Source organism: Venturia canescens, chromosome 10 (assembly GCF_019457755.1).
Source record: "Venturia canescens isolate UGA chromosome 10, ASM1945775v1, whole genome shotgun sequence".
Taxonomy (NCBI): Eukaryota; Metazoa; Arthropoda; class Insecta; order Hymenoptera; family Ichneumonidae; genus Venturia; species Venturia canescens.
Window position 1 is genome coordinate 18,830,042 of NC_057430.1, and position 27,020 is coordinate 18,857,061.

General features: G+C 41.5%; 1 protein-coding gene across 1 annotated transcript in view; it reads left to right on the forward strand.

The window, feature by feature from the left end:
- Positions 1-6,222: 6,222 nt before the first annotated feature.
- Positions 6,223-27,020, forward strand: part of LOC122416813 (putative lysozyme-like protein) — a gene marked incomplete at its 3' end in the record, with an annotated part of 37,531 nt that continues 16,733 nt past the window's right edge. The window contains exons 1-2 of the mRNA XM_043429858.1: positions 6,223-6,783; positions 7,271-7,626. Coding sequence (XP_043285793.1) covers positions 6,779-6,783; positions 7,271-7,626 — 361 coding nt within the window. The remainder of the gene's footprint in view (positions 6,784-7,270; positions 7,627-27,020) is intronic.

Genomic DNA, 27,020 nt, shown 5'->3' on the forward strand with positions numbered 1-27,020 from the left:
CATTCGAAAAAATTTTTTGGTGACCTCTCCTTCTGGGATTCTTTTTTTTTTTCACCTTGAATCACCTTTTTCGGCTGGATGCAAAGTAAACAAAAAATATCGTTTTTTTTCCGCACACCCTAACGTGTACAGTAGCTATATATGTATAGGTCTAGGCTTCTTATTTTTATTCTTCGATCACGTTGCTTCATATACGCGACAAACTTTTCCCGCGTCACCATTTATTCGGTCCTCCTCCATTCGCGACGCATCATTGCCTAATAACAAACTAAGATCGAAGCTGCTTCAACGGTAACTATACCTATATATAAGTAATAAGCATCTCTTGCTGCATGGCCGCTATATCCTAGCTCGCGCGGTACACGCTCTACATCCACGCTCCGCCCCATTATGATTGTCTATATATGTTAACAATATCTCGAAAATATAATAGTGCGAAATTCAAATATATGTGCATGTGTATGAAAACGCGCATATACGCGGGGTTTGTTCACGCTCTTACAGCGATGAAAACCTCATCGCGCGGGGTGAACTCGGTGGTGACGGCGGCGGCGACGGCAGCGGTACCGGCGGCCACCCTCCGCGCAGTTCCCGTGAATAGGATTGCGAGAGGGTGGAAGGAAAAGAGAGAGTACGAGCGAGAAAGAGAAGAAGATCCACCCTTGCGTGGATGATCCCGCCTCTTAGGAACTCGAAGGAGAATTCCAGTAGGTGAAAGCGAGACAGAGACAGAGACCGTGGATTCGTGAGGGAGAATAGCAAGATCTGTGCTTCGGAATGCGCGGGACGCAGAGAGAGAGAGAGAGAGAGAGAGAGAGAGAGAGAGAGAGAGCGAGGGTGGGAGGACGAGTAGGGGGAGGGGGGGGGGGGGGCGTCAACGAGGCGCAGGCTCCGATACAGCCAATCGTCGGACCGCGACTGATAAGGACGCTGCCGAATGTACGTCCGGTGTTGGGGCCGGTCCACGCGTTCTCTCGTACCCTTAACATCATCATCATCATCTCACCGAGGATTTTGTCGAGTGCTAGAGCCGAGGAAGCTACCTCTAAACACATAGGGGATAAGAAAATACCCGCGCGCGTTTTCGTCGCGTACGCAACCAATTTGTTTAAAATTTTGTGGAATTTCATATATTTTTCACTTCTCGTTATAACTCCGTACTCCTTCGATTTCAACGCTTATTTCCAAATTTCGTTCCATTATTTTTATAGTCACGATTCGTTGATTGTATTATTTTCCATATTCTTCATATATTGTGTGAGACTGTTCGCTTTGACGCGTGTTACGTTTCGGAGCGATGTCGTAAATTCAAAATTTTTACAACCTGTTCGTCTCCTTCGAAATCAATTGGCCCGCGAGTGACGGATAAAACAAGTGTCATTTTTTTCACTAACGCTTTTTTTTACCGTGTTTCCTTGATTTCTCCGAGAATTAGCCCACACTCGACGAGGACTGGATTGGATACATAACGGAACCCCGCATTGACGGTGAGCATGATTCGTTATGATCATTTCTTTTGTTACAACGAGTCCACCGCTTCGAAACACCCTTTTTCGGACCCTTTTTCTTTGTTCGCGATTATGCGCTTTTTTCTCGTTTCGCATGGTTCAATCGTTTCATTTTTTTCGTGATACCGGAATGCCTCTCAATCTATAACTTTACTATATCGATGACTAAATTCTCCAAGTTATATAATAAATTATATCTCCTCGAATATTAAGTTTTAACGCTATTTGTTTGTATTTCGTCGACGTCGCACGGGATAACGGGAATAAAAATAAAACTCTGCATATTAAATTGAAATCACAATCGTGAGCCTTTGAAAGACTTGTCATATTGTATCGCCATCGGAGCAGCGCCGAGGAATTTCCAGACCATCAACCACCGTGTGTCAGAATAATAACTTATCGTTAAATTTTAATGAACGGGTGTGTAAGCCCTGCTAATACGGAGAATTCCCTTCACGATTTCAGTTACAGAATAAATAACACACGGAACAATTAATTTTCTCCGATCATATATATTTCACTCGTTGGAATAACCTTCTACGAATTGAGAAGAGAAACACCGCGGCGCGCGTACTATATGATTGGCGATCACATCTCTGAGATTCCTCAGATACGAATTTTCATCTTGCGCTTTTGTTGGCCGCGCTATTGAAAATAATGAAAGTTGAAAAAGAGGTGTATCTTCAGCTCGGTACATAAGTAAGTATATGAGATATGAAATTGCATATGTCGGTACTCCGACTAAACGCTCGTCCATTCGAGTATCGAGTCATATGAGCCGCCGCAACCGCTGTCGTTGCCGCCGTCGTCGTTTTCGTCGAAGAATATCGTTCCGTATCGAACTCATCGTCACTGCGGTCGCGAGACTTTCGTTGAGCAAACCTTTTCATTGAAATAACATTTCAATTTTGCGGTGTATCTATATATAGGGGAACATAGGGCAATGTGGCAACTCACGGAATTCCGATTTATGCGGGGCACAGGATCACTGAGAATTCCATGTTTTCTGAGAAATTTATAGCCATTTGAAGCAGAGGGTAAGAATCATTTTGCGAATTACTGATAAACGTCTATTTTATTTTTATTGACAAAAATCGCACTTATAACTGACTTCATCTTTATCAACACCTGCACACAAGGTGTGCGCCCATTTTAATCAGGCATGTTCCGCAACGAATCTCCAATTTTCGGAGGAATGCGAATAAGGTTGATCGCAGAAAATACAAGCATTTTTATTTTTTCATCATCTTTTTTTTCTTACTCACTAGATTTTGCGCGATACGACGGACTCGTGACAATGGCGGTTTTTCAACGATTTGCCCGATAAGAACGGGGTTTTGCCACGGGTTTATCTAAGTATGCTGACTAATTTTTATTTCATCCCATCGAAGGAGGGTCCCTACTATGCCTCGTTTTATCGCAGCCTTCTCATGTTCCATGCGGGGACAGTCAATTACAACGTCTATTTAATGAGAAGTGACAATTATCGATTTTCACCGCATCTGAGGGGGCGGCCACTTTGCCCCAAAAAATTTTTTTTTTTTTTTTTTTTTCAAAATTCGAGAAATAAGGAGGTGGAATCAATTTTGGGACATAAAAATAAGTAAATGACCGTGTGCTAACCGTCAAAACCCGTTAAATTCCTTATGTGGGCCACTTTGCCCCATACTCCCCTACGTTGATTTTTAATAACAAATAATAAAAAATGCGTCAAGATGAACGCGATAGTGCTGGATGTTCGTGATTGATATCGCGATCACGATGTAAAAGCATTAATTAAGAGCAAATGTTGTTGGCGCACGAGTGAGGGAATTCGCGCGCGATGTTGTTGATTAAAAGAAAATAAGCTATGTTGAAAAAATTTGAAGCAAATAAAATGAATTACTTGTATACTATCCGACAATTCGTAATTGGTATAAAGTCAATATGTTTTCGACACAAATTCAAATTCTTAGATGCGTAATGGACCGTCAATAGACTGGATTGCACGATCACCACAAACAATAAGACGATTTAATTCGGTAGAATAGATCAAAAATATTCATAGATCGTTCGATGATTTCATCGATTTTTATAACTGCTCCTACCGATACAAACCATACGATTGAATCATGTAATCACGTTTTTCAAACTGATAACGATTTTTTTCAGCCAAAGTATAAAAACATATTTTTATCAAAGTAAGAACTTCATTTGGAGTACATTTTCTTCAATCGGTATGGAGAATTGCTATTAGGGAAGGTGAAAAGTGTTAATATGATGGCAAATTTTTGCTGGACGCTAAAGAGAGAAATAACGAGAGAAGATGGAAAGAGGACGAGAAATCCGCCGCATAAATCGTTCGAAGAGGAAAGAATCCGTTACAGAAGAAGGACGAAGGTTTAAGATCGATGAAGGTTTTTCTCTTCTCGTAATTTGCAGAAAACGAAAAGAAGAAAAAAAAAACATTCAATTGAGAAAAATAGAAACTAAAGAACAATTATGCCTGTAATAGTTTCATATTCAAGTTTCCTATCATACTATTTTTCTTAATAAGAATTTGTAGATCTTTTTTGTACATAATTTAGGATGAATCATGCGTGTTAAAATCATTTACAACATTTTTTCTTATCAATTGTTGCTATTTTCCACGATTTTTAATAAATGTATGCATGAACGAGACTAATAGCCACCGTCTTGAAATACGTAAAGAACTTAGTTGATCCGAGTGCAAAAATTTTTCTCATATATTCATAACTGTGATGTTTCGGGATTTTCACTTATTTTCGACCGGTTTTTTCCCATATAAGCAAAATTTGAAGATGTTATTCCGAAAGATCAATGAAACTTTTCTCATCAGCATAGCAGCTTTTTTGGAGACTACTCCAAGTGTTGGAGTTATGACCAATTCGGATTCAGCGGGTCAAAATACGTAGAGATTGATGGGTCTGCTCCGAGGTACTGACCACTTCTTTTTTTTGTGTACCGGTGTAATCATTCTGATATTGAATGCTTTTTTTTTTTTTTTTTTTTTTTATGACTCGACAGAACTAAATATTCTAGAGGATCGTCTAGAGTAGTTGAATCAAGTAATTTTTCTCTTTATCATCCTGGCATACAAATTTGTTCGATCAAAGCTTTCAATTCGATACTAAAGGGTAACACGCGATTGCTGTATAAAAAAATGTTAATTACTCGTTTCAAGTGCGATGGAAGATTTCAATGAAAAATATTTCATATTCCTCGCGAGTAATTTTAATATGTGTATGTTTATTGAAATAGATTATTACAACCAGATATGTTTTATTTATCTTACACGAAAATTTCCGATTTGCTGTCGACAGAAATTCTGTATTCAATTCAAATAACGCCGGTATTTAGTTTCAAAAACCTCAATTATAACGATCAACGAATGGCTACCAAAAAAAACGATTTACTGCACATTATATGTATTTTTATCCAATCCAAATGAAAATACATATTATTTTTTTAACAGTGTTGTCGCTTACCGTTAATTAGCTTATCCGAGCTATCGTCGTTTCTTTCTTCACGCGTACGCGTACAAGTATCCCCAACGCTGTAGGTACACAGGTTTGTTTGAATAATAAGCATCGTGGCGATGCTCGTGTATTCGCGGTAGTACTCGCGGGGCTTGTGTCAGGCACAACCTCGTCGATTTTTTCCGAGCTATCGTTCCGTTTTATCTTCGTATAAGCAGAGCAACAAACGCGTTACATATTTCGCGATTTAAAAAGTATTCCGCGTAGGAAATATAAAAAAAAAACTATGCCGTATCGAGTGCTGGCCGAAAACAAACTCAACTTTTTCTTCCTCTTTGGCAAATTTGGCTCATTCCTATGGAAATATATTAGTAAATATGAGAGCGAACGAGGTGGATAAAAAATATGTCATTGCACGTTGTGGTGTTTTCACACGAGTGAAAATACAAACGTGAGCTAGCCTATATCAAGCGGGGTCGCTCGAGGGGGTGTCAAGTGTCTCAAGTATTTCAACGATTGAGAATATATGGAAAAAAGCAACGGTTACAAGAATCATTAACCGCGATCACATTTAACCAACTTTTATCGCAAAAATTTTTCTCAAACCCGACCACTTAGTTTCTCGCATTCGCCGCCGTGGATTCGTATAATCCATGCGACCTCTCTTTCTTATTGTTTATATGCAGCGATCATATATCGAATACGTTGCGCGTAAAATACCGCGAAAGTAGATGCGGTACAAAAGCACAAAGCTCTTTCGCCCTTGTGACACGACATATATACCTATATATGGATATTGCTGCTCGCGCATTATTATAGACATGCACGATCGGCCTGTATATATAGTAAATTCTCATGCATACGCGTTCGCATATACATGCTCGTATGTGTGTGCGCGCGCGCGCCCGCGTATATGGTCAAGTTAGATGAGAGAGGTAGGCGCAGAGGGGTTTCCGGCGAGAGTTAACGGAGTAACAGAGTGATGTAATGAGGCCCGGAAGCAGACAATTTACTGACCGCACGGCGCGGCATGCAGCGGCTCAGTTGCTCGAGAGCTCGAGAGAGACGCAACCTGGCCCGACTCGAACTCATCCGGATTCAAACACGTTCTTTACGTATCTCTGTTTGTTTCACGTATTCCGTAACCGCTTTTCACCAGCACCTTTTCAATTCACATTCACGGCCAACATTTTTTTGGTACTGCTCACGAGCGGGAAGAGGGGGGGGGGGGGGGGGGGGCGGAGGTTGCCGACTGCGCGCAAGAGCTTTCGTTTCGAGGAGATCCCCGTGGCCCGTCCGCGTAAACAACACGCTCGCCCGAGTCTCCTCTCTTCCGCGAGTATAACAACGGGATACCAATATTTCTATTTTTTACACGGCTTCCGGCTGTTTTTAACTATCTTTTCGCTCATTCGGTTCCTCAACGCTTATATTATTATGAGAGATGTTGAAGCGCCGCCGCATCCCTTCACCTTGAATCGCTCTCGAAGCGCCAACCCGCTGTTCGCCTCCGTTATTCAAGACGGAACAAAATTAACATTCCCACCTCTCAAAGTTCGGGGGCAATTTTTCACGGGCGATTCATTATCCCAACGATAACCACTATCTTTATACGAATTCCCGACCCAACTTCGCGCATCTTGTCCGATTTGCCCTCGTCCTGCTTTCCATCTCCCGCCGCATCGAACAAGCGATGAATGCGATTCCGTTTCAAGGCTTCGCTTGATATATCGAGTGAATCCAAAACAGTGAACCAGCGACTCGTTGATTTCTGTGCATCGCGCGCTTCGAATGACGTACGATTATTTATATTATTTTTTTTTTTTTTACTTTTTTATATTTCCCTATGTCGAGCATCGTTGACTTTTCTTGTTATATATTATATTTGTTCACGGGAGACGCCGCAAGTGAAATAATTGTCGACGATTTCATTGACGTCGTTCAACGCGCTCGTGCATGCACGCCTATATATCGAAAACGATATTATTTCATTGTGCGAGTACTATAAAACGAAAAAAACGATAATTCTTCACGCAGCTTCCGCACTACGAAATACGCGCTTTCAAGCAGAATTTTTCTCATATCGTAGCTCAAATGAAAGATAATAAGCTTTCGTCTCACTGCTAATGCCCGTGCAGCGTGCGATATACGCGATAATAGTGGCGGGATCAAGTTATTTTTCTTATAACGATATATACCGCGAGAATTGATTATCCCAATGATATCAGTGAAAATATAAAATTTGAGTGATTTCGTGCGAATAATTTGAAAAATGGATTTTAGGGGGATTTTGGTGATGTACGACAGCGCTAGCTGTTCGTACACGGGGGCGCTCGACTTGAAGGGTGCATCTTCCGGGGTTAACAATACTGGAACTGGGGGAGGGGCCTCAGGTGGAACAGGTGGAAACGGCGGTGGTGGATCAGTCGTTTCCGTAAGCACGAGCGGTGTGAAACAAGAAAATTGGCCGTATCGAGGCCTCGCCTGTGGCAGCACGTTTCAACAACTCAAACAGAGCGTCGAAAAAGCTAAGCAGGCTCTCGTCGATCGCGGCGGTTATCTCGCTGGTGCTTTCTCACCCCCGCCCCGAGCGAATCCTTCTGCCATTTCGCCCGGTACAGCAGCCTCCATCACCGCCGGTGAGTATAGTTATTCTATTTTCATTCTAATAATCTTCCTAATAACGTACATACACTATATAACGCAGGCGAAGCGCGCATATCATTCGGATTACGCTATACGCGCTGTACCAGCTGATCAATATATTTCCTTTCCAATGCGCTACTTGTCGGTCTTTTTTTTTTTTTCACGCTTGTAATACACGCACTTTTATCAAACTGAACGCGGCGGCGAGTTTCAATAAAACGTGCTGGAAATTAGCTGTAATCTAGAACAAAAAAGAGAACAAAAAAAAAAAATGCGCGAAGCGAATAAAATTGTAAGCGAGTTTGGCAAGAAACTTGACGCTACCACCGTATATATAGGAGCTACGCGATAACCGGCCCCGCCAAAATCCTCTTTCCCTCGATCGTCGCGCGGGGCTTACGACGCTCGTTTATCAATCTAACCAAATCCCCAAAATTTTTAACCTCCCGGTTACATTTATGTATAAACTATATATTTCTGTAGATATTGCGTGTGCGCGTGTGTGCAGCGGAGTTGGAGAAACGATCGCGCCGGTAGACCGTGAACTGCCTTTGCGCCAAATCCAAATTATTATTTATGCCTGTGTATCGGTATACCGCTACCGCCGCGTCTCCACGGTTTTATGTTCCGATGCAGTAAAAGTGATCTGTTTCGATATACAAGAGAACCATCCAGCGCCCGAACCTAGCTCTGCTCCCAATAAATGTCCTCGCTTCGGGAAATTTTTTTTTTCCGAACCCCGAACGCGTAGTACATGCACGTATATAGTACATTCAATTATCATTCGAAAATCCCGTTCAGACTTTGGTCAACTTTTGAAATACACTTTTTAGCCAAATAATTAATCGCGCGGCGATAAAACGAGCAGTTTTTTTTTTTTCAATTTTCAAAACACATCAGACGACGCGAATCTGCTATAGACAGTTTCCTTGAAAAGATGATACGCGAGCAGCATTTTTTTGACCAAGCATCCCCGCTGAGAGCGAACTTGCCGATTATGGCAAGATGGTGGGTGGATCGACGATGGCGGTCGCGCGGAACAGCGAGAGCTGGTAGACCGATAGTAGTCGTGTAAAATGTTGGCGCGTTGGTAGGTTACTCGGGATGATGAGGGAGGAGTGGTTACAGGGGTTAGCTGGCCGTGTATCCATGACGACAGACCGCCCCGTGCGGAACTACCCTGAGAATCCCGGATGCTCCCTTTGCCAACCCCGACCCTCTCTCTCTCTCTCTTCGTCTCTCCTCTCCTCTTGCCTGCTCTCGTTCTCGCAGCATCTCTCCGCTATCTTTCTTTGCCTCTCGCTCCGCCAACTTGTCCGCTCAACGCGCGCGCGAATCCGTGATATTCTATGTATGCGTGCGTGTGTGTGTGTGTGTGTGCGCGCATGTTCCGAGCGGGGGACTGTCGGCTCGCTCGGCTTCGGATCGAGCGGAAAAAGACACCGCTCGCGAGAATTCAACAACCGCTTAGACACTTTTCCTCTCTTATACTCCATATCTAAGTATATATAGGTATATAGCTGATCGGATCACCCGATAATATGAAATTGTCCGCGAAAAACACCCTCAACGATGAATTCGTTCAACATTTAACATTCGAACCAACAGCAGATTTGTTCTTTAAGCAATTTAGATAAAGGTGCTATACCTATATATATATAGGATCGTCGACTCATTGACCCAATCGATCGCGCGCGCGCGACCCAAGAGATTCGATTGACCAGCCACCGTTTACGTATAGGTATATAATTGGTGCGTTTGACGAAACTTGATGATATCTCGTTGTCTCTCTGACTCGCAAGTATATCCTTAAAAACTTAAACGCTGAACGCACCGCTGCGTATGAGCCAGAGAACTTTAAACGGCGTCGGCTTCGAGTATAGTATAACACCGAGCCAACGAAAAACTGACTGCTCTGTCTCTTTCGCTCGACGCGAGGTATAACTCGGTCTTCTTTTCTTCGTTTTTACGCAGAGAACACGTGTCTCTTCGAAGAAAAATTTTGATCGGATTCATGCACCGAGTTCATCCTTTCTTCGGAAGCTCCCTATCCGAAGCTCATATACGACATAATATATATTGCGAATATTATGAGGTTCATTGCGCTTCAAGGGCACGCCTCGGTCGTCGTATCTCGCTATCATGGATGAACGCGAGAAGAGAGATGATCGCGATTATTATTTCTTTTTATTCGCTCTTGCGACTCTTGTGAGAAGTAAGACGCCGCTACCGGGTCTCTAAATTCGGTGATCTATACGCGGATGCGAGCAAACACGCTCGCGCATCACCATCCGTTGCTCTAAATTTACGTCACGGCTGGGGGCGCTGCAAATAAGAGGCAAATAATACCTGCCCTAGCTACGGTTCAACATTTCCAGCACACGTTCCGATTGAACCCCCTCTCCCCTGTACAATATAAAAAATTAAAAAAAAAAAAAAAAAAAAAGGTACGAGCCGGTTAATGATAAGTAGGGGAGTATGGGGCAAAGTGGCCCATTTAACGAATTTAACGAGTTTTGTCGGTTAGCACATGGTCATTTACTTATTTTTATGTCCCAAAAATGATTCCACCTTCTTATTTCTCGAATGGCCACCCCCTCGAATGCGGTGAAAATCGATAATTGTCACTTCTCGTTAAATAAACGTTGTAATTGACTGTTCCCGCATGGAACATTGAAGGCCGCGATAAACCGAAAAGAAACGAGGCATAATAAGTAGGTACCCTCCTTCGATGGGATGAAAAAATAATTAGTCGGAATACTTGGATAAATTTTGCCATTACCAGTGGCAAAAGCCCGTTCTTATCGGGCAAATCGTGGGAAAACCCCCAATATCACGAGTCCGTCGTATCGCGCAAATCTAGTGAGTAAGAAAAAAGAGATCATCAAAAAAGAAAAATTCTTGTCTGCGGCGGACGTTGCTTGTATTTTCTGCGATCAACTTTATTCGCATTCCCCCGAAGACTGAATTCGCTGCGAAACATGCCTAAAATGGGCGCACACCTTGTGTGCAGGTGTTGATGAAGATCAAGTCCATTATAAGTGCGATTTTTGTCAATCAAAATAAAATAGACATTTATCAGTAATTCGCAAAATGATTCTCACCCTCTGCCTCAAATAGCTATCAATTTCTCAAAAAACATAGAATTCTCACTGATCCTGTGCCCCGCCAGAAATCGGAATTGCGTGAGCGGCCACTTATTTGCCCCAGAATTAAAAAATGCTCCAAAAAAGTGGGTGGCCACTTTGCCCCATGTTCCCCTATATATGCGGGATATTCATGGAATATGCATTCTTCTATTTCGTTATAACCGGCTCATTCCCGCAACTAAATGCGCATGCCGCTCAGTGAATTTGTATAAAGGATTAAATATAGCAACATTTTAGTTAATACTACGACATATTTTTCAATAAATTCTCTTGGGAATGCCTCGCGAGACGCGGCACCGAGAGCTGACCGGGTTTCGGCCGATACGTACCGTGAATTTTTTCAAGTTATTCGTTTCTATATACGCGCACGTTAAATCGCTAATATCAACGTATCGATCGCATACCCGTTGCAACAACAATCGTTATTGACGAGTTCCGCGCGATCTATAATAATCCCGTGCATTATTTGCACATTTTATTTCGTCGCTATATCGTCACAGCTTGCCACTTTTTAAATTCCCTTTACTCCGCGTATACGCGGTCTCAAAATGTTGATTGATTCTGGTTAATTATTTTCTACGCGTACCAACAACCAAATAAGACGGAGGTTTTTATCAATATCGATGAAATAGCCAAGTTGGCTACAAAGCAAGATCGCAGGCACAGATATATATATATATATATATATCTCCATCTCGTTGTGTACGTATTCGCTATATGGCTGCGGGTGGGAAAAGGGATGACAATGAACGAGGGGTGCGTAGCGAAGACGCGTTGATAATTGCCGGTATCGGTTAACCCGGGGGTTGGTGCTGGCAAAGGGAGAAAACTCGGAGAGAAAGCGATACGGCGGGGCGAACCCCTGCTGACGGGCGTCCTAGACCTTAACGCCTCTCCTTTTTTCGTATTTGTGCGCTAGTTATTCTCTGCCCCGTTCTCCTGGGCGCGCGCACTAGCCATGCAGGCATGCGGATAGGGAAACTTGGCGCGCCCCTCAACTTCCGGTTAATCTCTCTATATCCGCATATACCAGCTCTAACAATCTATCTGTATGTATGATGCTTCTATTGTACGTGTGCGCGTGTCAACGATGTCGCGCGCACGCGCCGTTTTATCCTGAGAACATTGCATATTTTTTCATCCGCAAGAACCAGCAACGATCCGAGCGGATCCAACGTTCGCCTCTATATTTCTCTTTGATATTAAAGTGCCCCGGGTTTGCAATGATTTTATGAAAAATTGGTATATCCTCACGGATTCGTCGGATCAACAGATACCGGGATACAAATTTTATTTTCCATTTAATATATATATGTGTAGGGGAGAGCCGAGCAAAACGGGATACACGAAAATTTTTTTCACTTTTTTCTCAACTTTTATATTTGGCCGAAAATGAACAAAAAATATATTTTTTCAAAAAAAAAAAAAAAAAAAAAAAAAAAAAACATCGTGTTTGTTTTTTAAATTTCCACTACCGTCTACTACAGTAATTGAAGATATATAGGGAAACATGGGGGGCAAAGTGGATACCATGAGCAATTAAGCTAGATGACGTGTCGATTTACATATGTTCTGCGTCAACTACTGCTGTGTTCATAAATGGATTTTTCACAGTAATTTTTCATATTCTGTAAAAAAAAATTATGGGGCAAAGTTGACTGCCCATTGCAAAAAAATTCTCTACTGACGATTCTGATTAGATGTCTTGAGTGTACGATAAAATTAGTCAAAATCGTAAGTGGAATAGTTTTCTTTGCGTCACTTGGCCCCATTTTTTAATTTATTTTGAATTTTGTTCAAAGTTCTTTGTTTCTCGACTTTTCATTTCAACAGAAGAAGAACGCTAACGCAGCCCGCATTATCATTACAATATTTTAACACGCGAGTGCGTATGGAAACAAAGCTTATTCCGAGAAGTGGTCGTTTTCTTTTTTTTTTTTTTTAATTGAAAAAAATTTCAGTACATTTCTTGGTTTTTGGGAATAAAAAATAGACGGAGCTTTGCAAACTCCTGAAAGGTTAAGTATTTCCTTAGGTATCCAGTTTTGCCCGAGACGCCAAGTAAGTATACTTACATATATAGTTTGGCGTATCGGATTCCAATGATTTTACCATTGCGGCCATCGATGAGGAGACGACACGCGTTATAATGATTCGAATTGTATCGCGCGGTACGGTAATGTCTGACGAAAAATGAGTTACCTACCTCTCGCACGAGGACATTGCTCCACACCGATCGAAAACCAGCTGTATATACGCTGCGGATAATTAAGAAAAAAACAATTGAAACCGATCCGGTTGCGCCGATTTGTTGAAAAAAATTCAGCTATATAGAAATCGAGTTATTTTTAGGAATTTTCTCAGTTTGCGGGGCGAGTCTTTCGGAGATGTGGCACTCGGGGCTTGTCCGATTCGTAGACGGTTAAAGTAGAAAGGTTGCTCGCAACGAGTTTCCGCATGGGATATATTACAGGGAGTAGCCGGGCAGGGGGTCGTGACGGTTCACGCGAGCAGAGAAACCGTGAAGGAGGTCGTGTGCGGGGTCTCCCTCTCGCCGGGTCTTGATCACCGACCCGTGACGCGCCTTGACGTGGCCTTCTCATCCTAGTTTATACGTTCGGGCCTAGTCGCACCGAATCGTTCGATTGAGAATATTTTCACTGCAACATTGAGTTTTCCGTTGGGCGTACCGCAAAATTTCTCATGATTATCGCGGCGGAGGACACCATATATTCCATATATCCACCAATACTCTATTCTTCAACGTATAGGCTATATTGAGAATTCTAATTTTGTTCGAACAGTGTCTTTCATATATGAGGGATTCTCTGCTGTCAAACCGGCCACTTTTTTTTCGATCATCTCAGATCCATCTCATAACTGTTTATATCAAAGTACTACTAAATTTCAGAAAATACCGTTTTTTTTTTCACATGAATATATCTCGGAAACTTGAAGTAACTGAAAAAAAATGATTCCACATAAAAGTTGTAGTTTCGTATCAGCTTTCGAGCGGACGACTCAAAATAATTTTTACGTTTTGGTAACGATGATTTTTTACGAAAAAAGAGAATTATTTTTTTATTCAGAAACAGTTATATTTTTTTGGCTTAAAAAATTACAGAGTTTTCCAATATGTCTGACGATACCGCGAAAAAATCGTCAGAGTGACACAGATCGAGGTTCTAGGGTAAAAAAAAAAAAAAAAATGAAATTACACAAATTCATTTTTTCTTACCGGTGCCTCGATCCGTACCACTCTGGCAATTTTTTTGCGAGATCGTTAAACATATTGAAAGACTCTGTAATTTTTTCAGTCACAAAAAATTGGCTGTTTCTGAATAAAAAAATTATTCTCCCCTTTTTTCGTAAAAAGTCATCGTTACCGGAACGTAAAAATTATTCCGAGTCGTCCGTTCGAAAGCTAACACGAAACTACATCTTTTATGTGAAAATATTTTTTTTCAGTTACTTCAAGTTTCCTCCGAGATATATTCATTTGAAAAAAAAAAAAAAAAAAACGGTATTTTCTAAAATTATAAATTTAAAAATCTGAAAAAATTCACATAGAGTGCCTTTTAGTAGTACTTTAATATAACCAGTTATGAGGTAGATCTGAGATATTCGAAAAAAGAGTAGCCAGTTTGACAGAAAATCTCTCATATATATAGGTGTACATCATAAGAAAAAAAAAACATAAACAAATAAATGAATAAAACGATGCGACGTACATACGTATACGAGAAAAATAATGATTCTGTGAATATTGATGAATGGTCAAGGCCGAAATATTACGACACAAAGATAGCGAGGAGAGGGAAAAAGAAGAAATAAAATCCATTGCAAACGTCGTGACTAATCATGATAGTTCCGCTCGGGAACGGCAGGGGCACACGACTCTCTCGGTTCCGGTTCCGGCGCGTGTTCGTTCAACCCTCGGTACTAGGAGAGAACGACTCGCCCTATACTAGCTAAGCAAAGAGCAAGTAACCACCGTCCAAGTTTTTCCCGCTCGCCCCTTGCGCCTTCCTTTCTACTTTCGTTGGGCAACCTCCCCTGCAATTATTACGCGTTTCACAATGCCACGCGTCGTTAGAATGGTTTCTATACAGGACCGGTGAAAGGATCATGCACGCGGAGATTGAGCGCGGGGCGCTCTTTCAATATCTCTCGAGTATATCGCTATGACTCTGCGCGATTCGGCCAATTTCTTATTTCAGTCTTTGCTTCTTTTTTTTCGTTTATCAATTTCAATACTCTCTAAATATATGCATATATATTTTTGGGCTCGGCGGGAGCGGTTGAAACAAACGAGTGTACAAGAAGAACATATACGGTCGTTGTTTTTCCAAGGACTATTCTTTTTCCGGTTTCGATCGGTTTTTTTTCCCGTTTTCGGGTTTTTATTTCGATTCATTCATCCCCTCCTCCCCCCCCAAACCGACCATCGCTCATCCTAACTCTCAGCTCGCGCGCGGGTGCGCGGGGACACACGCGCCGTTGATATCGCGTTACACATGCAACCCTTACCACGACACACCCGCGCGTACAATCATTATTCATCCTAACGCCCAAGCCTGATTCATATAACACTTTTGTACGGTACATCAACTTCCGAGTCATAATCGCTGCTGAAGCAGGGTGTGCGTAAAAAGATGGAAGAGTTTTACCTCAGTCACCGGGCCCGGCGACGGGAACTGCCTCGATCATATATATAATATACTTATAAGGTTCGACGAAACCCGCAAAACCCTTCGGGAAGTACTGCATGACTCGACAACTATTCATTACACCTATACGGAGCTCCGTTATATATAATTATCCGGTATAATTTTCGAAAAAACGTGAGAATAGCTGCTTGACCTCATCGAAAATCGAAATGTCGTTGCGCCCCAAGTTCGTACGATCGACCAAATGGAAATATCGCGTATCGCGTTTACCCTCGTCGTTGGCCGCCTCTGTCGGGATTTTCTACCAAGAGGCCGCGTCGGTTTATACACGCTCTACCGTGACTTTAACGCTCATCGGTCAGGAAGGCCCCCAACCAAAATTTTACAAAGTCAAAAGATATGAGAAGGATGTAGATGCTATAAAAGAGTTTATAATCTTTGTACCCTGCGAGCGAAGCATTCAACACGAGGGATGAACGTACTACCTTCGAGTTGATCAGAGCCCACCGACAGATGGCGCTACTTCGCAATCAAACATAGCGCGCGTTTCAATATATATTTTTCGGGCTGCACGGATTCGACGCTTTCAACTTTTTCCTTGGTTATTTCGCGGAGAGCCCGTATACCGCGTGACCCACAAATTGATCACTCATCATTTTCTATACTTTCGGTTTAAATAACACGTTATACGGAAGTAGTAGTCCGTAGTAGGACCTGCGTTAAATATGTTCCAACGTAAGCATTGCAAAACCATAATCGATCTCGTATTTTTGCGTTTGTCACTCGCGAGTCGCGCAACAATATCGAACACATGAATGCGTTGCTTGAAATAATAACACTGCAGAACCATGCCATTATGATTATTAACTGGATGCGATTATGAGTAGAGAAGATGAATAAGGGCTTGTAAAGGAGACGGGAAAAGTTTACTACCGTTTTAATTATGCCCGCAATAGTGGATGTTGGTTATGTTGCCTCGATCGTACGGGCTTGCTCCTCCGATCTCTTTGTACAATCGTTTTTCTTATTGTGATTATGTGCAGTCAAGTGAGCAGCAGCAGCAGCAGCAGCAGCAGCAGCAGCAGCAGCAGCAGCAATCAGGGTAAGGGAAATTGATCCAACGAGGTTCATTTTCTCTTTCCTCGGATCAACATTTTTCACCAACGGAAAATAAATAATCCATTTTTATTTATAATCGCTTGCGTTTATTATTTCGGTCGACCTTCTATTTTTTATGATACCCGCGGACCGCTCTTTGAACCCCCAGCATGCGCGCGCATCATCGATATATACAGTTTGAGTCTAAATGCCATTAACTTTTCGCTTTTGTTGGTATAATTGCATTTCATCCCCTACGTACTCGGACATGTCCGAACGATTTTCCTTTGCGTGCATCGAGAGGAAGGAGAAAAAGAAAAAAAAAAAACATTTACAGGAAGTATAGAGTCGAGTTCGAAAACCTCATCGAATCGACCGGGCCTCTCCGCGCTGATGAGTAAATGAGCGAGAATCAGGCAAACACTTGGGTTTACGAGTGGCCAAAGTGGTCGGCGAATCTTTTGAGGAGCCCAATTAGAGTCCGATCATTCCGCCTCCGCACGTTGATCCACGATGTTCACACTCGAGGCAATAAAACACTCATCCTCATAGTCACTTGCTTCGTCTCCTCTCTTGAAAACGATAATCGTTCCTATTTTTTGTCTTTTTTGGTCATTGAAATCGACGACCAGCCGTCATCATCGTTATATCATCGTCATCGGGGTTGCCATTGTCGCATGCAAGTTTTTGCCCAGTCAAAGAAGGAGCAGCGAAACGAGAAATAGCTATATAGGGGAGTAGAAAAGATCCCTTCCGCACGAAGAATCCTACAAGCCTGTAGAAAGACGTCGTGCGCATAGACACGTCGATGTTTGTGGGGTTCGCTCCGACAGCCGACAAAAAGGCGAGAGAATTTCCTGAAATCCTTTCTAAGGGGCTGATTGCCATCATTATCGTGGAGTGGGTCGGCGAGTGGATGAACGCGTTCTCCTTTTCCCTCTTTTTCCCTCCCCCTTGTTCCAACCTTCTTTCATCTTTACCCTCTCCCTTATATAGACCCGCTTGTCCTCCTTCTTGCTCGCTTACATTTGCTGCACTGGACTTGTGGACGCTTGTCGAGGCCGAAGGTGGTAGATCGGCCAAGTTTAGTTGGGTCGGTCGTGGAAGTGATGGTTTGCGCTAGGCTTAACCGATAAGGAAGAACACTTTTGGCGAAAAGCAAGGTGAGAAGGTGCACCGGAGAGTTTGGAAAAATAATAAACGGACAAATGAATCCTTCTAAGGCTCGCGATATTGTAACGCTGGAGAAAGAGATACTCCAAGGAAAAGGGCAAAAGAGAGAAAGTTTACAGGGAGGACAATCAGTGGTATTCAGCCGCGTTCCAGAGAGAGAGAGAGAGAGAGAGAAGGGAGCGAAGGGAGCGACGGAAATAGTGAGACTTTCCAAGGTTCTCACTGTGCAAAGGAAGTCAACTACTACTACTGCTACTACCACCACCACCACCACCACCACCACCGCTACTCCTGGAATCGATCGTTGAAGCACCGAATAACGTGGCTTTTCGAGAGGTTTTTTGAGTTTTCCGACTTTCCATATCCAAGCAACGAATGATTAAATAAGTATATAACCCAGACGTGTATATCTATAAATACGTTCGCTGGTGTAGTATAGTTATAAAAATATATGATTTTTCTCTCTGTTGTTGTCAATATCCTGTTAATTGAAAATCATTGCGAAATTTTGGGCAATTTTTGTTCTCACTTTTTAGAATCCAAAAAAAAAGGATCCAATTTGTATCTGTTAGAACACTAATGAGCTTCATTACCTTTCTCTAAAGCTTACTTATAGAAAAAAATTTTTTTCAAGGATCCGTGATAATGATAAGGACAAGAGCAATCCGAGTGGCTTCTGCAGAACTCGGCGTATTTCTGTATTGCGTATCATTACTGCTTCTCTCTCTCTCTCTCTCTCTTTCTCTCTTTCGCAGCCTCGATACCTATATGGTGGTGGCGGTGATGGTGTTGGTGGCGGTGGCGGTGGCGGTGGCGGCAGCGGCGGCGGCGGCGGTAGTGGTAGTGGGGTGGCAACCGTGGTGGCTGATCGATGTGTCGCCATGACGACGCTTCCGCCGCTAGTCATCCAACTATATACCATCGAAACCCTCCGTTGCCCCATCTAGGTTTTGTTACCGACCCACTATACTCCTTTTCGTCTCTCGCAGCTTTCCACAGATACATACATACTGGTGCGTACGCTTGCATCTTTGTGTATCGCGTGCTTACGCGTGTTAGTGTTTTTAAGAGGCAACGGTCCGAAAGGTTGTATTTCCTGCTGCTTTGTATGCAGGAGAACTTGTAATCCGCCCTTTTGAGCTCCAATAACCTTCTATGCGCGAGTCCCCGTGCTGGAAGCAGTAGCCGATCGCGGTCTCTCTTATTTTTGGCCAAATGAAATTATTGTTGACCATCGCGCAATCCATCACATTTTTCTACATACGTAAATCATCTACGTATACATATTTTTATAGTGTAGCAGTGGTAGTATATAAAAATTTACGCGCGCGCGCGCGTTTTTGCACATGGATTTACATTTTCATGAAAACTTTGACAAATACTTCATTATTTATAGGTATATGTTGAACAACGACCATTCTCCGATACGTTTTCTTCTTCTTTTTCTTCTGCCTTCCGCCGGGGGAACCCCTTATTGCAAATCGGATATTCGAGCTTTCCGCAAGAACTTTGCAAGCTCCGGTTATTCCATTTTTTCCCAGCAGCATTTAATCATATTTTCTTCATCGCGTTCTAAACGTTATAAATTGAACAATTTTTTCAACACTGCATGTAATCTATTTACTTTTTCAAATGAAATTGCTGTAAGTTGAAGCAAATTTCAGATATATGCATATACCAGAGTGTACCGGCATAACAATAAGTTGCTATATGCTTTTTCGTACTGATATGCATAATCATTTATTGATTAACTATTTGACTTGCGCACGTCGAGTTAACTATACGGGCTAATTTGTGATTTGTGATTTGTGATTTGTAACGCCTCCCTCTCATTCCGCACTTTACTCGCTTCATTGCGTGTCTCTGCATGTATACCATATATACGTACCTATATATATTATCTTTTGCAAGTTGGGGATCGAGAAGAAAAGAAAGGCTCGATTTTAACCCCTGATATTTTACCGAAAGCAATGGAAACGCGTGTCTCTCCTTCACTCTTTACCCTATCTCCTCATCTCTCTCTCTCTATCCTTCCCTTCCTCCCTTTCGTTCTTAATGCTCGTCCGATGACGGGAGCAACTGGTTCTTTCTATAACGATAGGAACCCTAGGTAGTTCGAGCTCTTTGATTTTCACTTTGTTCGTATTTTTTACTGTATTTCATGAGCTAATAAACAATCACGAGGGCCGAAAATAATTCCCCAAGAAAGGCACTCAACGGGATATAGTTTTATAATTTGCAATAATATAGTGTTTGATGGGAATTTGAAATTGAAAAACCACCTCATTATAGATGCCTATATTTTTGGAGTCTTTTTTACCCTCTTTGAATCGTGTGTACCGACTTATGGAAAAACACAGGTGTACACATGCAATAGAAAAAAAATGGTAATTATGGTATTAATTAAGTTGAATTCTGCTACTTTTTGACCTTTTGACTCATATCCTTAATGCATCTACAACTTTTTGTCGTTTGGGCCTCTTTGCGGTGACTCGATGTTACGACAAACTGGCGATTTAAATAATCACTCGTATACCTTCTCTTTTTACCCTGCTTCTGCAATTCTAGCACAGACGTAGCAATAATTTATTACATATTTCACTCCATTCAGATTATATTGTATTTATTTGGGCTTTTTATGATACAAGCTTATATTACCATATTTGTTTATGTTGAATTGATTTTGCGTTAATTTTATATTCGTTACATCTGCTTTTCACTATATAAGACTCGGTTATAATAAAACATATGAAATCAAATCTCGGTCTCGGTCTCTCTCTCTCTCTCTCTCTCATTCATCATGCTTCGCTCCAGCGCTAACAGGGAATTAATATCTCGCGAGTTAGCACCCCGCCTTCCCCTCTTTCCGTCTCTTTGCTTGTTTTCTCTCTTCTGCTCGTACGACTATGCCTGCCACATTCTCATTCCACAGTTCTACCCGGCTAACACCCCATCAGCTTCCCCTTCCCCGTGGCTCAACCCCAACTCATCTCGTGCTCGACGGCCCCAAAACGGAAATGAGCGTGCGGATGCCTCTACTCTGTGCTCCACGCCACGCTCACTCTACCACCGTTCACTTTATCTCCTTCCTCTTTCTTAGCCTCCCTCCCTCTCCGTCATTTCAATTTTTTCGTTGCTCTTTTCATTCTCCTCTTCTCCCATTTTTTCTCGTTTTCATTTCTCCTTTCATTTATCTATCCTTTTCTTATTATTGAGCTTCTTTTATTTCCCTGTCGACTCTCCCTTTATTTTATATTTATCCGCGGAAACCACATCCCTTTCTTCATTACATCTTATATTTCCAACGCGTAACCACGAATTTCTCGTGTCCACCGCCGAATCACACCGCTCCTCCAGTTATGTTATTTCTCTTTTATTCACTTTCGAACGTCCTTCTTCTATCGAGCATTTCCCTGGATCCTGGACCTTTGCCATTACTCTAATATTTATATATTAGAAATATGTAAGTTTGTACTTTTTTTTTTGCTTTCTATTCCAAGCGCAACGGAAAGAATGAATAATCATTGCCAGCGAATACGATCAATTGAAATTTTATCTAATTTGTGCCGCAGTGATAGTTGTAAAGGGTCGACGGTAGTTATACATACATATTTATGATTCTATCCCGGCGCGACGAAATCATATATCTACTAATATGTTGGTTCGCTCATAGACACACGTACTATACAGTGTATACGTATATATGACCTCGCTCACGAAGCAACGATTTACCAATGAAAATATGCAAATTTGCGATCTCGTAATTAGGCACAATGTTATATGGACTGAGATAAAGAAGATGATGGCCATTCTCGTAGTTGTAAATGCGAACAAGAGTGGAAGGTGGGGGGGGGGGGGGGGGGGGGGGAGAGCGGAAAATCCTATGTCGCATTGTTTGAACCCACGGCTTTGCTCTTCCATGTTATAATTGATGACCCAGCTCTCTCGCGATTTGTACCTACAACTCAACCCTATTTACATATATATATTTCTCTTTCAATAGCTCGATCCATCCTCCTTATATCTTTCGATAATTTCTTCACTTCTGTAACATATTTTGCATCTTTTGCATAATCGTGTGTAGATATATCACGATTTATTTAATATAAAAGATACATTGAAACAGCTTGGAGCAAGTTATTTATAGGATAAGTCGCTTAAACCGCGATTCAAGGATAAACGACGACGCGCGCACGCCCAACCGCACGAGTTTTTTGGGCTTTGGCGCCCACTTTTCGGTACAATAATCCAACTATCTTAGTAGGAAAAACCATGTAAAATGTTCCATTGGAATTGGAATATACAACAAAGATTACATTTTATTCGAAATTAAAAAGTGAGATATTGTTATTATTGATTAAGTTATTTGAAAAAAAAAAAAAAAAAAAAAAAAAAAAAAAAAAAAAATCAAAGTGTGAGAGGTATATATAGTAGGTATAGGCGTATATATAGCTAAAGTAAAATAACAGGGCGTAAAGTTCAACATAATATACAAATATTGCTTTTGTGTAACTGCCTCGCGCACGCCCAGCAAACATGTCAGCCGGGGACGTGTTTGGCAAATGTTCACTTTAAAATGGCTAGGCAAAGAATTCGTGCAAGTTCTCGTCGCGTGTATCCCATGCAAAAAAAGGGAGCAGACGCCCGAACCACAAAACAAATAACTTATTTCCGTATCTATGAATGTATTTATATAATCTATAAAGAGCTAGTTTGCTTCGCATCGAATCAACCCGTTGCAAATATTTCCTCTTCTCCGCGGTTGCGGATACTGAATTTTTTTTTTTTCAATGCGTCTTGCAGCGGATATATGATTTAAACAAAACGCTTGCGGCGATCGATGCGGCGCGGGCGACTTGCTCCTCGAGGATACGCTCTTATCCCCCGATGTTGCCGCATGTGTCGCGGTTTATCAGGCCTATGCCGCGCGCATCGCTATTCTTTCTCTATCCAACTTTATGCTTCCGCGCATATATTTTCATATCATATCCGGGAATTCACTTGCAAACATTCTCCGCGTCGCTCCGCATCAATACGATAATGTGCGATGCGTCGGTACACGCATTATATCGTTCAACAAATAATATGCCTTTGCTGCTTTTTCCACAATTAATACTTTTTCGGGAATAATGTAAAAAAATTAATGAGCGATGAGTCTTTGCCTATATATGTATACGCTAGGGTGGTCCTTAACAGGGGTGCTTTCGAATTTTTTTGCTCCCAGCAGGGGCTCAGATGCTTCCAAATTGATAAAAAATAATTCCCTGAAAATTTGAGCTCTTAATATTAACTACTCCAAGATAGTCCGTATTTCAACCTAAGATTCTTAGAGCAATAACACGAGAAAAGTAGAGAATTTGACGCTCTGCAAAAAAATTGACCGGTTTACTTGGCGTCTTACTCGATTTACGAATTCATGAGTGTAATATGCAGGTAAACCAATTCCAAAAACGAAATTGAATTTACACATCATGTTGGTTGTAAACATAAAAAAATTACTACAAATATGCGTAATATATTTTTATGACACGATAAGTGCGGTTATTTGATAAATATCCTTGATAATATTGATAATGATAAAAAAAATTAAACTTTTATTAGCTCAAATAACTGTTAAACCAATAGACTTGGCTACAAATTAATTATAAGAGACCTTTTTTGTAGAGCGTCAAATTCTCTGTGAAAAAATATGTATCACTCGAAATTTTGAATTTATTTCTCCCGCAGAGTTATAAAATACTGAAGAACGAAAGAAATTTTTCTCGTGTTATTTCTCTAAGAATCTTAGGTTGAAATATGGACTATTTTAGAATAGTTAATATTAAGGTATTCCTTTCGCAGGGCCGTATTTTTTGGTGTCGCAAACTAGACTGATTCCTAATCTCTGAGAAGTCGCTGTTATATGGGAAAAGCTTCTGCTTCTGCCATTTTACCAGCTTGTATCGTCGATATCTTTTTTAAACATTCGATAACCCTTTATTTTTATCGTTGCTATGGATTTCTTACATTTTTTTCTATCCGTGAGACAGTTTGTATCAGGAATTTTGAGTTATTCAGTGTACGAATTATTGAATAGAAATGTGGCGATGACGGATTCTCCGCATAAGCTCCCGTAGAAATTTTACGATTTTTAACATTTTAATTCTTCATTAAACGATCGATAACCTGATGTGACCTGATATTTCGCCAATCTATTTGGATGCAGTTGTACTTATTTGCTGTAAATTAAAATCATGCAATTTTTTGTAGGGATTTCGGGTTCGTGAAAGGAATGCCTTAAGAGCTCAAATTTTCAGGGAATTATTTTTTATCAATTTGTAAGCATCTGAGCCCCTGCTGCTGGGAGCAAAGAAATTCGAAAACACCCCTGTTAAGGACCAGCACCCTAATATACGCGTATATTATAAACATGATATTGAGATGAGTCTCGCGCCCGTCTATGCATGCGTAACCAAAAATGTCACAAACTCTGATTTTTCGTGAAAATTATTTGGCATCTCAATACCTGACATAATACAACATAATCTACGTTATTTATATAATCTCGTTATATGTTGGCTCGCGCATATACCATACAAGACGTCCAGCACCATATAAACCAACTTGATCAAACATATTGCACAATTGAATCCGAAATATTGTCTTATCAAATAGATGGCACATTTTCACATACGAAAAAAAAAGAGGGATGCGCGTTGCGGCACTTGAACCGACCCCTGGGAGCACGGATAACGTATAACAAAGTAGCGAGCATTGGTTCTTATCGCGTTACAAGTCCGAGGGAATCCCGTTCGTACATACGCATATGGATGGGCCATCTCCGTCCGTTGTTCTCCTATATATATATGCGTATATCGTCTGCCTTATATTCGCTACCGAAAAGTCATACATATACACATATTGTAACGAGCTATGCGCGTCCCATAATACAATAGCTGTGGCCACCCTGTCATGTTTCATACTGTACAATGATATTCTCGACCCTCCACACGCGCGCGCGCACACACACACACGGTTGGCATATACGCGTTTTGTACCAAGAGAGCAGGGCGGCAGCAAGAGGGAGGGAGGAAACCTACTTGCCTATACTCGGCCGAACTATACCGTCGCCCGTAATACACCCCCGCAACCGTATCCTCGAGATAATGTCTTCGAATCACGGCTTCGACTATTACATATACGCATCTGCGAATATTGTACTTATGGGGGCTGAAATTTGAAATTCGTCAACGATCGTGTACCGCGACGATCCAACCTATTTTGATTAAGTCACTCGTCTTTTATCGAGCACTTGCGGCACTGCCGTTCCAATATATGCACCCATATTATATCATATCTAATAATAAAAATAGTAACCAAGTTACATAATAGATGCATGGATTATACTGCGCGGAACGATTGAGCCAACTTGGACACATTGGCTCATCCATCGATCCGCGCATTCTTTCCTTTCTATCAATGACAAAAAATAAACGTCCTTTTGAGGAAAAAAACATGCATGCAGGAACAAACGAGAATCGATCGATCGTACCTGGATGCAACGATTGTTTTTTGAAATTTCTTGAAAATTTGGAATCGCGAGTACTTACAAAATCAATAAAGTTACAAGTACATAGTCGAAAAGTTTGCAGTTTCTTTTTCTTTTATCTCGGTTTCCTTTTTATTTGCAAAGAAAGTTGTTGATCTTATATATAAAGAAATTGACGATCGCTAGTTTGGTTTGTTCCTAGCGACAAATTCAAATCGATCAACTCGTGACTTTCGCGCATCGATCGAACGAAACGATAAAACCATAAAAATATTGCTGATGGATAGTACCGTACGATATTGGGTGAAACTGTAAAAATATTTAACAACATTTAAACTATATGAAAGTACGTAAGGCAATTTACGAAACAGAAAACCCGCCTTTTCGTCGAGAGAACATTGCTCCTCGCAAAAACATCGCGCCGACGGCCGCTCTTTTCTAATGCCCTTTTATATATGCGGAATTTGCGAAACACTTGTTGCTGGAAGAACCAACTTTTATTTAGCAATTACTTGTTGTGCTGGTCGGCTTTAATAAGCTAATGCTGGTGTTACCGTGTATTATAAGCTGGTAGCTTTTCTCTCATTCGGCTATTGTTTGAAAAAAATTCATATATGCGTCGTTAACGATGTTTAATGCGGCGGCGGGGTATATTCGTGCAGTTATTTATTCCTCCTCCCCCTCCCATTCCTAATAGGATTTTATATTCAATGAGAATGGGGAAAAAAATCTTTTTTTCGAGCTCCACGCGATGCAACAAAGTAGAAAAAGAAAATTTCTCCGCAGTAGAATATGCCATTTTCGTACGGACACATATATATGTGTCCGCGTATGCAATACATATTGCATGTATTCACAGAGTGCTTACTCTCTTGGCGATCACACGCGACTGACACTCGAGTGCGATCGCGCGTTAAATGTGCCGTCGGGCGTACGTTGGTCGCGTGTCATACGCGTGCTGTGAACTTTTACCGTCTCTCTTTCCCCCCCCCCCCCCACCCTCGCCGGCTTATCGTCGCGAAGGGATGGTTTTTCGTTCTTTCGATGCACCGTATACTTCATCGTTTGAGAGTATTCGGAACAATACAATCTTGCAATTTTTCGTTAATGTCTATCGAATATGTCCCGAGTCGATTTTCGTTTTTTTTTTACTTTACTCTAAAATACACTCGCACCAATAGTTGAGATTTCGAAAATTTGAATGACAAATTTTCTATGCGAGATAGAAACGATTGCGGGTGTGGTTGATGATGGTGGTTCAGCAGTAAATTGACATAAAAAAATGTTTTGCGCCGACGATGCCACTGAAATCTCGAGTTTATGCGATAATGTTGTGTACGACGAAATGAAAACCTTCAAGTGCGTGTAGATGCCGCGCGGTCGAGTCACGACAACTCTTTTTAAACAAAATAACCAATGCACGGTATTGGCGGGTTTTATGCAACTCTGCATTCGAGGCTTGAAAATGATGATGAAAAATGATCTCTTCGAGACAAGGCGTGTGTGTGTGTGTGTGTGAAAAAATGATTTTGAATTCCTGGATAAAAGAAACGTTGATGAAACGAAAAATGAGTATCTGACCAGCGAAACGCGCGCGGCTAACTATATCGTCGCGGTTACGGAAAAAACGGTTAAGATTAAGGCAGTTGTCCCGCGGCGGTGTTTTGAGAATGGCGAAGGGATGAGAGGCCGCTGGAAAAAAAAAAAATGAGGAAATTCTCCCTCCTTTCGCTCGATACGGCGATAGCCTAACTCTCCTCGCTTCTCTC